This window comes from Eulemur rufifrons, chromosome 19 (genome assembly GCF_041146395.1).
Source record: "Eulemur rufifrons isolate Redbay chromosome 19, OSU_ERuf_1, whole genome shotgun sequence".
In the NCBI taxonomy this organism is placed as follows: Eukaryota; Metazoa; Chordata; class Mammalia; order Primates; family Lemuridae; genus Eulemur; species Eulemur rufifrons.
In genome coordinates, this window is record NC_091001.1 from 45,496,834 (window position 1) to 45,513,332 (window position 16,499).

General features: G+C 42.7%; 1 protein-coding gene across 2 annotated transcripts in view; it reads left to right on the plus strand.

The window, feature by feature from the left end:
- Window positions 1–15,177: 15,177 nt before the first annotated feature.
- TMEM87B (transmembrane protein 87B) overlaps window positions 15,178–16,499 on the plus strand; it is a 57,631-nt gene continuing 56,309 nt past the window's right edge. For both annotated transcript variants that reach the window (XM_069493847.1, XM_069493848.1), the window contains exon 1: window positions 15,178–15,541. In XM_069493847.1, the coding sequence (XP_069349948.1) occupies window positions 15,377–15,541 (165 nt within the window). In that variant the 5' untranslated portion in view covers window positions 15,178–15,376. The remainder of the gene's footprint in view (window positions 15,542–16,499) is intronic.

A 16,499-nucleotide genomic window follows, 5' to 3' on the forward strand; every position in this document is an offset into this window, starting at 1 on the left:
CACGAGTACTAAAGGCTCTTTTTAACAAACATAATTTCTTGTTATAAAATATGTGGCTCACAATTCTTTTTTGTCCTGTACTTCAGATTATCTCTAATGATCTAACTCCAATTTTGCTGATTTTTTTCCTTCTACCAGCTCACATCTGCTGTTGAGCTCCTTTAGTGAGTTTTCATTTCAATTATTGTACTTTTTCAACTCCAAAAGTTCCATTTGGTTATTTTCATAATTTTTATTTCTTTATTGATATTCTGTATTCTATGTTAAATTAAAAAATTTAAAACATGGTTTTCTTTAGTTCTCTGAACATATTTATAAATAGATCTTTTTCTATAATGAAGTATAGTCCTGTGTTGCTTAACAACAGGGATACATTCTGAGAAATGCATGCTGTTGTGTGAATGTCATAGAGTGTACTTGCACAAACGTAGATGGAATAGCCTACTACACACCTAGGCTATGTGGTATAGGCCTATTGCTCCTGCGCTACAAACCTGTACAGCATGTTACAGTACTGAACATTGTAGGCAACTGTAACACAATGGTAAGTATTTGTATATCTAAACACATCTAAACATAGAAAAAGTACAGTAAAAATACAATATTATGATCTTATGAAACCATCATGATATATACAGTCCATCATTGACCAAAACTTCATTATGCAGACCATGACTGTATTTGTCCTCTAAGTCCAACATCTAGGCCTCTTCAGGGACAGTTTCTATTTTTTCCTGTGTGTGGAATAACTTTCTTGTTTACTTGCATGTTTCATATATTTTTGCTGAAACTAGATATTTGGATTCTGAGGCACCTGTCTCCCAGAGGTGGTTATTATCACTGTTTAGTGACTTGCCTGGATTAATTTTGTAGATTGTATTTCCTCTGCAGTGTTTGACAACTGATGTCTCTTAGCTGCTTTTTTAAATTTATACTTGCTTTTGTTTTTAAGCCTAGCCTTCAGCAAGGCAGCCCTGGATTAGCATAGCTTAGTACTAAATGAATGACTGGTCATACATTGTGTTTAAACATCTCAAGGCAGCAATGAGACTTCCACATTTTGCTTATGGATCTGTCTGTGGTTTGCAGAATATATGCTAAGTTCAGGAAGTTTACAAGTCAGCCCTGTATTCACCAAGTTTCTTACTTATTTAACCATGGAAGGAATAGTTTGCTAAATGTGAATGGATTAAATATTTCAATCAAAAGACAGAGATTGTCAGGCTAGATAAAAAGAAATGTATATCCTAAACATATAAAGAACTCTTGCAACTCAACAATGAAAGGACAAATAACCCTATTTTGAAATGGGTAAAAGATCTGAATATACATTTCTCCTAAGAAGGTTTACCAATGGCCAATAAGCACATAAAAAGATGCTCAGCATCATTAGTCATTAGGGAAATTCAAATTAAAACTACAATGAGATATCACTTCACACCAACTAGGATGGCTATAATCTAAAAGTCAGGCAACAACAAGTGTTGGTAAGAATGTGGAATAAATGGAACCCTCATACATTGCTGTTATGCACTGAATGTTTGTATCCCCTCAAAATTCCTATGTTGAAGGCCTAACCCCCAGCTTATTTGTATTAGATGAGGCCTCTAAGAAAATAATTAGGGTTAAATAAGGTCATAGTGTGGATTCTGATGTTACAGGATTAGTGTACTCACAAGAGGAAACTCCAGAGAACTTACTTGCATTCTCTCTCTGCACAAGCACAAAGGAGAGATCATGTGAGCACACATTGAGACGGTGGCCATCTACAACCCAAAGGGAGAACCCTCACCAGACATCAACTATGCTGGCACCTTGATCTTTGGGAGTCTCCAGAACTGTAAGAAAACAAATTTCTGCTGAGTAAGCCACTCAGTCTATGGTATTTTTTTAATGGCAGCCCTGGCAAACTAATACAATTGCTGATGGGAATGTAGAATGGTATAGCTGCTTTCAAACTGTTTGGCAGTTCCTCAAAAAGTTAACGCAGAATTACCATATGACCCAGCAATTCCCCTCCTAGCTATATAGCCAAAAGAATTGAAACATGTTCAAACCAAAACTTGTACACAGATGATCATAGCAGCACAATTAACAATAGCCAAAAGGTGGAAAGAACTAAATGTCCGTCAACAGATGAATGGATAAACAGAATGTGGTACATAGGTACAATGGAATATTATTCAGCCTTAAAAAAGAAGGAAATTCTGACACAAACTGCAACCTGGATAAACCTTGAAGACATTATACTAAGTAAATAAGCCAGTCATGAAAGGATAAATATTATGTGATTTCACGTATATGAGGTTCCTGAAATAGTCAGGTTCATAGAGACAGAAAGCAGAATGGTAGGTAATTGGCAGGGGCTGGGGTGGGAGGAGGAGAGAATGGGGAGTTAGTGTTTAATGGATGCAGGGTTTTAGTTGGGGAAGATGAAACAGTTCCAGAGATGGATAGTGCTGATGGTTGTACAACAATGTGAATGTACTTAATGCTATAGAATTTGTACACTTAAAAATGGCTAAAATGATAAATTTTATGTTGTACATATTTTACCACAACAAAAAATGGTGAATTTTATGATATGAATTATATCCCAACTAAGCTATTAGAAAAAAATAATGAATCACACCATACTAATAGCATAAACGGGGAAAAACCCCACATAATTATCTCAGTAGACAGAGAAAAAGCATTTATAAAAATCAACTCATTCATGATAACACTCACAAAACTAAATATATATATATTTTGACAGAGATTTCCTTGAATGCCAGGGACTGAACTAAACAAAACTCAAACAAACAATAAAAAGAGAGAAGCAAAAAATACAAAAACAAAAACCAACCCCCTCTCCCAGTCTTTGCAGGTTGGCTGTATGCTGGGACACACTTTCAGTGCTTAGCAAGTCTCACTCCGAGCCTAAGGTCAGCCTGAAGTGAGTGCGTAATGTCTTCTCAGGTCTTTTCTGAACATGCATTTTGCCTGGGCATGCATGTGGCTTTCTAAATTCCTCGGCATACACTTTTGCAAGTCCTAATTTCCTGAAAGATCTCACCCCAGCGTCTTCTTCAGGCCTTTGATGGTCTATTATATGTCTTCACCCTAATCACTTGCCCCACGCATCTGTGGGTGGGTATTCACCTTGCATTTTATATGAGCAGTGCCCACCATTTTCCTGGCTGAGTTCTGAGTTAGGAAAAACAAAGAGAAGTACCTTGTGTCAGTCCTTCAGGTATACCCCAGACAGGTTAGAACAGATGTATATAATAATTTGCAAATACAGTCTGCTCTGCCCTCTCTGGTTTGAGAGAGAGAACTAGGAACCCAGCTTTTGCAGTTTTAAGACCAAGACGGACACTGTACCAGGATGAGAGTGGGGCAAGGGTAAAATTGCTACAAAACTTTCCAACCCCTCTGAAGATGTCTTTATCTCTGTTTGAGCATTTGCTTGGTTACTATTAACTATGGGCTGCTTTCTAGAGCACCAACAAAGTTGATTCAGACAGTTCCTGCTTATTTTTTCAATATTCTAGAGGGACGGACAAGACCTTAGAGCTTCCTAGTCTGCCATTCCGTTGACATCACTGTCACTTTTGTTTTTGAAAGATATTTCTGCTGGGTATAGAATTCTAGTTTGAAAGACTTTTTCTGTCAGTGCTATAAATATGTTCCCCCATTGTCTTGTTTGCTTACATTGTTTCTGGCAAGAAATTGATGTCTTACTTATCTTTTTTTCTTTGTACCTGTCATTTTTTTTTTTTTGACTGCTTTTAGGAGTTTCTCTTTTCATTGACTTGTGCAGTTTTGCTTATGATGTGACTTGATGTAGCTTTCTTCATGTTTTGGGGGTTTTCTTGTTTGTTTGTTTGTTTGTTTGTGTGGCTTTAATTGAACTTCTTGGATCTACGAGTTTATAATTTTCATTAAGTTTGGGAACATTTCAATTATTCTTTCTTCAAATATTTTTTCTGTCCCTCCACTCTTTTGGTGATCCAATTACACATGTATTAGACGACTTGAACACTCACAGATAGTCTGTTAATTTCTTTAATTGTTTTTTTCTCCAAGATTTTGGTTATTTTCTATTCTTGTGTCTTCGAGTTCACTAATCTTTTCTTCTGCAATGGCCAATCTGCCATTAATCCCATCCAATGTATTTATCTCAAGCATTGTATTTTTATCTTTAGAAATTTGGATTTCATTTTTTTCTGTTTTTCATTTCTCCACTTAACTTTTTGAACATATGGGATGTAGTTATAATCATTCTGAACACCTTTTTCTGCTCATTCTAACATGTCTGTCAGTTCTAGTTTGTTTATTTATTTATTTATTTATTCATTTATTTTTTTTTAGGGCTAGTTGACTCGGCAGGTGAGTTGTTACACACTCCTTAGCGGATTCCGACTTCCACGGCCACCGTCCTGCTCTAGTTAGTTTCAATTGATTGATTTTCTCCTCCTTACATCTCACAATATCCTGATTCTTTGCATGCCTGGTAGGTAATCTCTGATTGGATGCCCGACATTATAATTTTACTTTGTTGGATGTTAGAGATTTTTGTATTCCTATAAATATTCTTGAGCTTTGTTCTAGGACATGGTTAAGTTACTTGGAAACTGTTTGATTCATTTGGGTGTTGCTTTAAAGATTTGTTAGTTGAGACTTGAGCCCTGTTTCATCTAAAGCTGATTATTCTTCACTATTGAGCCAAGACCTTTTTGAGTATTCTACCCACGGCTCTGTATATTAGGAAGTTTTCTAGGTTAGCCAGTGAGAACAGGCATTTTCCCCAGCTTTTTGTGGTGCTATTTCCTCTTATTCTTTTTGCTGACTCTTTTCCTTGGTCTCATGTAGTTTCTTCACGTGCAGTGGCTGATGAGTTCTCTGCTGAAGATTTAAGGGAGACCTTCTGCACATCTCAGGAACTCTATCTCTCTGTACTGCTCTCTCCTCTCCATATTTTGTCCAGCAAACCCTAGCTGCCTTGTCCACGCTAAACCCCTAGCTCTGTCTTCGTAACTCAGAGAATCTGCCAGGCTCTGCATGGATTCTTCCTCCCTGTGCTGTGGCCTAAAAATTCTCTCAAGTCAGTAAGATGAGGCAATCATCGGCCTCAACTTTTTATTTTCTTCTCTCAGGAATAACTGTCTTTCATTGCCTGATGTCCAGTGTCCTGAAAACTGTTGTTTCATATATTTGGTCTGGTTTTGTGTTGTTGTTTAGGAAGGAGGGTGAATTTGGGGCCCATCACTCCATCTACCAGAAGTCTCTTATGCATTTATCATAAACTTTTTGTTATGGAAAATTCCTAACTTATAAGTAGGCAGAATAGTTGTGTGACTGCCCATGTATCTAGGCTTTCAAAAAATGACCAACTCAGGACCAATCTTGTTATCTCTATGCCCCCACTCACTTCTCTCCCTCTTCTATTATTTTGAAGCAAGTTCCAGACATCATATAAGCTCATCTGTAAATATTTCCGGGTGAGTTTCTGCAGGGGTCCCTGTCAGTGGCCCGCTCACATCTGTCCTCTGTTTTCACTTCGGTGTGCCTGAGGTGACTTGCGGCCTGGCATGATCTGCGTATCTTTGCTTGAAGACTTTCCTTAAAGCTAGGAAAAGCCACCTTGCCCTGCTCATAGTAGGCTGGGACTGCCAGTGTAATTGGTGCCTCCCCAGAGATAGCCCTCTCCCTCCCAGCTCCCTCGCCCTTGTGTGAGAGAACTCTGAGGCATTGGTCCCACGCCTTTCCCTAAGTTTCTCTATATCCATTCACCCACAGCTGCAGCTGACTTGATAACGCTCCTTTACCTCTGCCTTCCCTTCCCTGTCACATTGGCTCACTCCCTGGATTAGTTTGCAAGGACTGCCACAACAAAGCACCCGAGACTGGGTGGCTTAGACAGCAGAAATGTGTTCCCTCGCAGTCCAGGATCAAGGTGTCAGCAGGTGGTTTTATTCTGAGGCCTCTCTGCTTGGCTTGTAGATAGATGTCTGTCTTCTTCCTGTGTATTCACATACATGGTCTTCCCCCTATGTGTGTCTGTGCCCTAATCTCCTCTTCTTATAAGAACACCAGTCATATTGGATTAGGGTCCAGCCTAATGACCTCATTTTACCTCAATTACCTCTTTAAAGGCCCTATCTCCAAATACAGTTATATTTTGAGCTACTGGGGTTAGGACTTCAACATATGAATTTTGGGAGAGACACAATTCGGCCCATAACACTCCCCTGCTGGTGTTTACTGCACCTCCCAAATAAATTATTGCCACTGAAATCCTTATTTCAGGTCTCCTTCTGGGGGAATTCAAATGAAGGAAATCTCTAAAAGACAAAGACTCTTTTGAAAAAAGTAACCAAACTACCCCTAAAGCACTCCTAATGCCCACACTTCAGGACTTTACCCACTCTGCCTTGTATTCCTAGCTATTCCCACCTGTGTCCTCTCATAGTGACAGCAGGGACTATGTTTTATGGATCTTCTTATCTAGTTAGTGCCTTGGACGTGGAGAATACCAGGTGTTCGACTTGCTTAAGTAAATGATGTTAGTTCTAATCTTCCTTGGAAACTAGGTTATAATAGTATAGAAAAAAAATCTAATAAATAGTAGCAATTGCTCCTTAATAATGTAAAATCCCTGCTGAGTCCCTAGCGATGTACAATTGTGCAACATCCAGGCACACAATGTTTCTCAAATGAATGAATTCTTTTATGGTTTAAATTAGAGGTACTCACTGTGGTGTGGGATGTTGGTAGTGGGGAGAGTGTGTTGGGGGCAGGAGGTATATGGGAACTCTCTGTACTTTGCGTTCAACTTTGCCATGAACCTAAAACTGTTTGACAAATAAAATTTATTAATTTAACATTAAATAAATAACTAGATTAGAGATATGTATAGCATTACCAATTGAAGTTAGAAGCTGAAAACTAGACTAGATTAAAAAGAACTTTAAAGAATTTTTTATAAAATATAGTCGATCTGCTAGTGTCACCTACTGGTGAGAATTGGCTACTGTTCTAGAAACAATTCTATTTCTCAGTGCTCTTGAAGTTTGGTGGGGTTATATAACAAGTGTTCTGTATGAAGTATTAGTAAACAGTGAAAATTCAACACAATAGAAAAATAGTTATATTATACATAATTACAAGTTGCATGTGAGGAGGAAATATCAGAAATAAATCTTCAGGTTTATATATACATAAGCCTCAATTCAAAACCGAAATCAGAGAATATTGATTTAAGGGAAAAAAATGTTAAGTGAAGGTGACTGGAAATATGTGGAAAGGGTGCTTTTTATAATGATCTTTCAAAATTTCTCATATAATCCAAATATTTTAAGTAAAATCAATAAATCAGCCATACGGCCTTTTATGCAAAACAACACTTTTCATTTTTGGTGTTACCCATACTCTGAGATCTCTCATTAACAGCATTGAATTTCAGGCTCTCATGATGCTCCATATTCTCAACTGCCTTTTCATTTCCTGCATAGCAACCTCTGAACTGTGACTCGGTTTTACAACAGCTGCAATAAACTCTGCTAGAGGAAGGGCTGGTCTAACAGTGGGGATCTTTCAGATCTAGCCTACAGTCAGATATTGACAAACTTTTGTTTACTTGTTCCTTGGACAATTTTTGTTTGTTCCAAGATTTAATATGATAACTTAAAAATTATATGGTAGCTGTTTTTTTAAACAAATCCCATGAGACTCAAAAGAGAATGAGTAAAGCACTCTGATTGACAATTAGTCAATCAATCCATTTTTACCAAGTAATCATAAATCTTCCATCCACGGTGGAGAACACCAAGTTGGATATCTGTATGGGATTTGGGGGACATGAGATACTCATCTTCTTTTTCAGTTTTGGAAATTTTTATTTTGAAATGATTTCAAACAAAGAAAAGTTGCTAGAAGAATACATTGGATTCCTGTGTACTCCATCCAGAGTCCCCAATTGTAAACACTCACCTCATTAGTTTTATCAGTGTTTCTTGACAGCCAGATAGGTAGACAGATAGTATATATTTAATATATAGGAAGTTTAGGCCGGGCGCGGTGGCTCACGCCTGTAATCCTAGCACTCTGGGAGGCCGAGGCGGTTGGATCGCTTGAGGTCAGGAGTTCAAGACCAGCCTGAGCAAGAGCGAGACCCCGTCTCTACTAAAAATAGGAAGAAATTATACGGCCAACTAAAAATCTATATAGAAAAAATTAGCCGGGCATGGTGGTGCATGCCTGTAGTCCCAGCTACTCGGGAGGCTGAGGCAGTAGGATTGCTTAAGCCCAGGAGTTTGAGGTTGCTGTGAGCTAGGCTGACACCACGGCATTCATTCTAGCCAGGGCAACAAAGCGACACTCTGTCTCAAAAAAAAAAAAAAAAAAAAGGAAGTTTATATATATGTTAAATATATATTTTTTTTCGGAACTACTGAAGAGTAAGTTCAGACATGATGCCCTTTACCCCTAAATACTGCATTTCCCAAGAATAAGGACACTCTTGTAATGTCATAACAGTACAGTTTTCACATTCAGGAAATTAACATTGATACAATACTATTTTCTAATTTATAGTCCTTATTCAAATTTCACCAATTGTTCCAATAATTTCTTTAAAGCAAAAACAATTTATTTTTTGGGTCCAGACTCCAATCTAGGATTACAAGTCACATTTAGTTTTCCTGTCCCTTGGTCTTCTTTCATCTGTAACTGTTCCTGAGATTCTACCTTATGACCCTGACAGTTTTTGAGAGCACCGGCTAGTTACCCTGTAGAATGTCCCTCAGTTTGGGTTTAAGTAATGTTTCCTTGTGATTAGATTCATGTATGTGAATATTTTCCATGTATCCTCGAACACCTTGCTTGGATTCAGGTGTGCATTTCTGGCAGAAACACCACAGAAGTGATGCTGTTTCTTTGCAGGACATTGTGTCATGAGACAAATCATGTCAGTTTGTCCCATTGCCTCTGATATTAACTTTGACCATTAAGTTGGTGTCTGCCAAGTTCCTCCACTGTACAATTACTATTTTTCACTTTGTAATTAATAAGCAATTTGTGGGAGATACTTCTTAATCAAACTTTTACCAACTAATTTAAGAATAGAATTGATGATTCTTTCCGAATCATTTATGATGGTTGCCAAATGGTGATGTTCTAACTTCATCATTCCTTCTACATTTATTAGTCTTCTTACCGTAAGGAAGAAGTTTTCTTTCCAATTAATTAATCCTCTACTTATTTATGTCAGTATGGGCTCATAGATTCCTATTCGATTCATTGAGTTACAATCCATTACAATCATTATTTATTTTGGTGCCCAAATTATCCCAAATGTGGTCAGTGAGAGAGAGCCCCTTCAAGCTGGCTCCTATGTCTTTTTGACATGTCCTCATCTTTTTTTTACCCACTTCCTTACTTTCTGGCAAAACAAGATGCTCCAAGTTCATTGTGACTTTCCCTATCCCATCCCTGGACTCAGCCACTTCTCCAAGGATTTAGCGGAGAATAGCATTTATAAACCAAGATCTGGTGCTAGATGTGCTCATTGCTCTGGGGTGTCACTGCTTCTAGGTCCTTCTGGTGATTCATGCAAGGAAATATAAACACACACACATACACACACATTCACATCTATTTCTAAATCTAAGTTAAAACATGAGTTCATACTGAGATCTTCAGTTGTAAAGCCAACATTAGAGTTCGTTCTGGCTTTCCTCATTTTCACATTTGTAACTCCTTTCTCTGACAGTGAGAAACCTGGTTCCTATTATCCTCAATATACATTAGTTACTTCTGAAACATACAGAAATTGGTCTCAGAATCGCTACCCCATATCATTATGAAAAACAAATACACTAGCTAGAGTTTGTTTACAGTTCTTTTTGTCATTTTGTTTGAGGTTTTATAGTCAAAATACTGTGTTTAAAAGTTACTTGAGATAGTTTTCTGTTTTCTCTGATAAGTGTGGTATGTTATTAATTTAAATAGTTACATATGCTCATTTGTTTCTAATTATATTCCATTTAATTCTTCTCTGTTGGTTCCATTCTAATTTTTGAGTATGTAAAATATTGACATGATTCAAAAGTCAAAACTATACAAGAAAGTATATTTGAAGTATCATTCCCATGTTGCCAACCTTCTAACTTATTCCAACCTATACCCTATAGCTAACCAATCTCATTATTTTAGTTTTATCCTTTCTGTTTGCAAAAATAAGCAGACACATATATATTTTTGTATTTCTTCCCCTGATTTACACAAAAGGTAATATATCCTATACATTTTTTTGCATTTGGGTTTCTTTGCTTAACAATATATCCTGAAAATCACTTCAAACTAGTTCATGGAAATACCTGTCAATCTTTGTTACAGCAGCATAGTACTCCATCATATGAAAGTGCCAGAATTTATTCAACCAGTCTCCTACTTATGGGCATTTGGGTTGTTTCCAGTAATTTGATTTTCAGATTGTTGGGGGTGTATTTTCAAAGAAATTCATAGAAGTAGAATTGCTGGAATAAACACTAAATGTCCATGAGATACCTGCCACAGGTTGGGTTTCCCAGGGAGCCAACTCTGACATGGAGATTAGCAAGCAGTAGGTTTACTAGGGAATGCTCTTGGGACCCACACCTGTCGGAGGGAATTGACAGAAATAAGATTAAGCAAAGGAAGAAATTACACAGTTCTGATGTCTTGGTGGAGGCCTCATCCAACCCTCTGGGGAGCTCTGTATCTGGTGTGAACCTTCATAGTTAATTGGAGTTAGGACATGGGTCTGGGTCTTTATATGCTCACGTGGATCAGTCATTGGATGCAAGCCAGCCCAGGGAAGGGTGTGACCGTAGGTGAGCTGACTCTGCTCAGCTGAGCTAATTCTTGTAGGAGGCTGAGAGCAAGGGCTTTTCCTGCCAGCGGCATTCTCAGTCCCTGGGAGAATCAGTCCTCCCGTCCTGAATGGGGTCTGGGCATTAGAGCATACATGACAGCCCCACTCTTGGGTTGAATCAACTGCTTTGTAGTAAGTTCTGGGAGCAGATCCTCCAGGATTCTGGTGGGCTTCTTTTCCTGGGGAACACTCAGAAGAGGAAGCTTGGTGAAACCAAACACAACCTCTGCCACTGCAGCCGGTCTCAGAGCTACAATTGATATTCAAAGTTGCCCTCACCCCAACCACCCTCTGCTAGCACCTCTGCTCTTCTTGGTGGCTTTCCTGGCAACCTGACCCAGACCCTCATCCTGCAGGGGCTGAACCCCTGGTCACTATGCCCATCTCAGACCATGACTGGTGCACTTGACCATTTACCATCAAAATACCAAGAGGCACCCAAATGGGTAATCATGGTGCCAAACATATTCTTCTCTGACCCCAAAGTAATAGCAGCCTTGCCTCCTACTGGTGATTGAGGTCAATTACCTCTGCCTGCTGGTCCCTTGATGTGAGGAACCCAATGTGTTCACGTGGCAGCCATTGCATATAGTGCAATATGTCCCCTGGAAGAAGCATTCACCCTCAGAAATGGGACCTTTAACTCACAGAGCCCAGAATTGCTGGGACAGGAAGTATAAATTACTGGATCACTGGGAGGAATGTTAGGTGCAGCCCTCCTGCTTCTACACCTTGATTCCCAGACCCTTATATTCTACCTATTGGGAATGAAGAACCAAACACCAGTCATTGATTTGAAGTTTATTCTCTGTTGTTAAGGATGGCACCCCATCCTTCCTAGGCATCCTTCTCGAGATGGCATTTCTGCAGCGCCTTTGATAGGTCCTTCCATCACTTTAATGGGCTAGCAGCTTCTGGGTGCTATGATACAGGATATGTATGACCAGTGGATCCTATGGTCACAGGCCCACTCTCTCACCTCCTCTCACCTCCTTGGCTGTAAAGTGGGTTCTTGGTCTCATGCAACACTATTGCAATGATCAAACCCTCTGATAGTGTTTGATAGTGGTACTGGCTGAATATGTGTCTATATCCACCAAAATGCATCACTGCACCTTTTAGGCTGGAAGAGAATATGTTAACAGTTAAGTAGCTGGTTAGTTTCCAGCTTGAGGGATGGTGTCATATTGGGGACTTAGCTGCTGGCAAGTTAGACATTTGGCATTGTAATAGCTACGTTATCCTTGGTAAGTGGGAACCCTGTTGTTGGGCTCATGCATAGCTTTCATCCTTGCCGTCATGGCTACTCCATTCATGTTGTCACTCAGCACTGAGAGGGCTGATAAAGAGGCTGGACACTTTGTGTCCTTTCCCATGGACCCACCTACATACCTTATGCCAGACTTTCTAGTCCCCCGTCTTAGGATCTTTTCCCTTCCAGGTACCTGACAGGCCAGCCAAGTCATTAACTGGTGCTGATAAATCCATGTATATTCTAATTTTGCACAGCTTCTCCATCCACAAAAAGCAGACAACCAGATGCATTTCTTAAAGCTCTGTCCCTTCCCTGGGGACACTGGGAGGACTTCTTCCTCATGCCTGTCTTTTAAAGGCATCTGAGTGGGGCTAGACTGCAGCTGCTGTCCATTTTCAGTTCCCCTACATACTGAGTGGATCCATCCATGAACCAAGCTCATGCTTTTTTCTTCTCTGTCAGCTGGTCCTAAATAGGATCTTTCATGCAGCCATAGGTGTCAGCTGAAGGAGAGGCACTTGTACAACTCTGGTGCCCGACAGTGGGGGTCTGGGCTACCCGTTGGTGCAGCTTGCTTGTGCCCTTTGGTTCTGTGCATGCCTGATTTTGAAGGAATCACTTCCATCTCATGTCAGACTGTGGCTGGGAAGATAGTACCATATGACATAGTAGGTCTGACAGACAGAACCTATCTTATGATAGCTTCATGGTGACTTGGTGCAGACTTTAATTTCAATCAGAGTCTGGTAGCATGCCCAGAGTTATTTTTCAAAAGGTATAGAATTCTTTGACATTTGGCAGGGCCTTGCTGCATTGTGTTTCTCCCACTGGGGATTGTCATATACTCCTCAGGGCATATTTCTGCTCCACTGATACCTCTGATACAATAAGATTGGCTGCTTGCATCACAGCCTGACCTGCTACAGAGCCCTTTCTTGATCTTTTTTTTTTTTTTTTTTTTTTTGAAGACAGAGTCTCACTTTGTTGCCCGGGCTAGAGTGCCATGTCATCAGCCTAGCTCACAGCAACCTCAAACTCCCAGGCTCAAGCAATCCTTCTGCCTCAGCCTCCCAAATAGCTGGGACTATAGGCATGCACCACCATGTCCAGCTAATTTTTTCTCTATATATTTTTAGTTGTTTGGCTAATTTCTTTCTGTTTTCAGTAGAGACAGGGTCTTGCTCTTGCTCAGGCTGGTCTCGAACTCCTGACCTTGAGCAATCGTCCTGCCTCGGCCTCCCAGAGTGCTAGGATGACAGGCATAAGCCACCGTGCCTGGCCCCTTTCTTGATCTTGACTCCACTCAAAACTGGCAGCCTTCATGTTACCCAGTATATGGGTTAAAGCTACATTCCCAGGGGTAATGCATGCGCCTCTAGAACCTGAAGAGGTTTATAAGGCATTCTGCTTTTGTGTGTGTGTGTGGTAGGAGGTATAAGACATAAGATCTTTTTCTTTCTGGTTCCCACAAGCTTCTTGCTAAAAACCATCATTGCCTTTCCAATGTTCTTACACTAAAGCTACCATCTTTCTAACTTCACTTACAAGTGCCTGTATGTTCTGGTACTGTTTAAATATTCCCAGTCTTGCCACTCCCCATCTCACATCAACATCTAGTCATCTGGAAGGTCTTTCCATTCCTCCAGTTCACGCTTAACTAAAACACCTTCAGACCTATCCCTCACTCCAACAGGTAACTAACTCATCCTTAACGCTTCTTGTAGAGCTTAATTTAAACCTTAGCTATTGTTCTCTCCTCTGTCACCTGACTTACTTCCTAAACCTCTAGTGGATGTTCCCCTGTAATCCTGTGACAAACAGAACTGATCACACTGCTTGCTGGGAAGAACACAGATGTACATGCAATCTCTAGTGTATGGTAGGCCCCCAATTACTGGAGAATGATTAAAGGGACCTGTAAAGCAGCCCAGGTCTTTTTGACAAGAATCGATCCTATGTTATGTTAATGACAATATTAATCCAGGATTCTATTCTCCCCGCTGTACATTATTTACATTTGATAATGAATGAGCGAATTCTCGTTGATAGCAAGACATGTATTCAGCTTTCACGTAGCAAATGTCAGACAAGGTATACGATAGGACAGAGCTAGGCCATGCCCTCCCTGGGCTTTAAGCAACCAGGCAACTTTATTTGTTCTGAAAATCAGTAACTGTCCTATCAACGTTAATCCTCAAAGCACAATACCTTGTGTTCAACTGGCCCTGACCTCAAAGCACTTTCCAGGTACTTTTCATGAATTTAAAGAACGATTTGTTACCCCAGAGGTGAGAGGGTCGAGGCAGGGACAGGTGCAGAAGAATGCAAGAAATTGAGACACCCAGAGCAGAACTTTACCTCGCACTCCATTCACAGCTGAATGGGACCCGAGCTTTACGCTTTGGGAGGGCGCCTCCGCACCCGGACCCCGCCTCCGCGCCCCGGCCCGGCCCTCACACTCCAGCCAGGTCCTGGGCCCCGCCTCCATGCTCTGTCTCCGCCTCTAGCTCCGCGCCTAAGCCGGGCTCTGAGCCCCGCCTCCTCGTCCTGGTCCCAGCTCCACACTTCCGCCTCGTCCCGAGACCCGCCTCCCCTCCCGGCCACGCCCCCCTCCGGCCCCGCCTCCATGTCCCGGCCCCGCCTCCACGCTAAGGCCTGGTCCTCAGCCCCGCCTCCCCACCCGGCCTCACCTCCCCATCCGGCCCCGCCTCCATTTCCCAGCCCCGCCTCCACGCTAAGGCCTGGTCCTCAGCCCCGCCTTCCCGCTCGGCCCCGTCTGTACACTCGGGCCTGGTTCTCAACCTCTTCCCTGCGCCTGGGCCCGCCCTTACACTCTAGCCTGCTCCTGGGCCCCGCCTCCATATTCCGGCGTCCAGCCCTCCCTTCCACGCTCGGTATCCGCCTCTAGCTCCACGCCCAGGCCGGGCCCTGAACCCCGCCTCCATGTCCCCGCCCCAACTCCACCTCCCGGATCCCATCCTTCCCTTCCGCTAGCCATACCCTCAGGCCGGGCCCTGAGTCCTGCCTCTCGGTCCTGGCTCCGCTTCCCAGGCTGGCACCGCGCCTCCCCGCCCCGACCCAAGCTCAAACCCCTCCTCCACATCCCGGTCTGAGCCCCTCGTCCCGGATCCCGACCGGCCTGCCGGGGCGGAGCTGCGCCAGGTGTGGGGCCCTGGGCGTGGCAGGAGTCTCGGGGCGCCAGGTGCGGCTTCCGCGTCAAGATGGCCGCCGCCCGCCGCGCCGGGGCCCGGCTCCTGCCACGCCATCGCCGCTGCTTTCCCGCCGGGGTCCCGCTGCTACGTGTCGCCCTCTGCCTCCTGTGCTGGGCCCCGGCGGCTGTGGGCGCCGTCCCTGAGCTTGGGCTCTGGTTAGAGACAGTCGACGACGTAAGTGGAGTGTCGGGACCGAGGCGTGGCGCGTCTCGGGCCCTTAGGTCCCCATGGGCCGGACCCCGGGCTTGTTCACTGGGTCTCTGCCGGGCCAGCCCCAGGTCCCCAAGTACGTTCCCCGAGCGTTTCGTCTGTTATGAGCGGTGGGCCGGAAGCGCTCCTTCTCCGGCTCGACCTAGGCTGTGGGAAGAGCAGTCAAGAGTGTGCATGGGGACGGCTCTCCCTTCTAAGCGCCCTCACTGTTCATGAGGATCACCATTCCCGGAGCCCCGGCCCCTCACTCTGCTCCAACATGTTCTGGCTAGACCAGGCCCTCGGTTTATTCAGACCTGCGACCGGAATCTCTCGGCACACCTAGCAGCATCTTTGGGATTCAATCCTTGCTCCCGCCAGGTGCAGTCACAGGGGCCACACCCGTGAGGCCGCAGGAAGGATTTCCCAGCGCTTCATTTTAGCCTGAATTTAGAAAGCGCGTGTGCCGCTTCCGTTTTCTTCTTTGAATGAGAAGGGAACATGGAACAGTCATCCCACCCCTCTTTCTCTTTTCTTGGGTTCCTGAATTTCTCTACAGTTCCCATCACGGTTCCAGGACTGTGTGTGTTGGTAGGGCGGGATGTGTGATTAAGGAGTGCTGGAAAGGCAAGTCTGGAGGCATGAGTGGGTGGAAGCTCTTCCTTTCCAGGGCAGGCCATTAGAGAACTTGGCATCCAGGAGTTAGAGGAGATGATGTGGGAGGGATACAGGCGTAGAATTATGGAAAGTCTTGCAAAAGAGAGACAGGAAGTCTGGAAGAGGCATTATCTCCTGCTCTCTAGGGTCAGATGACTCATCCAGCTGTGTTTGGGATGGGTATTTTCCACATGGATTGAAACGAAGTCCAAGTTCTAAAGGTGAGACTTACGTTTTGATTTCCTTAACCAGAAAAAAAAAAAAGTAGTACCAAAGGCTTCAGATA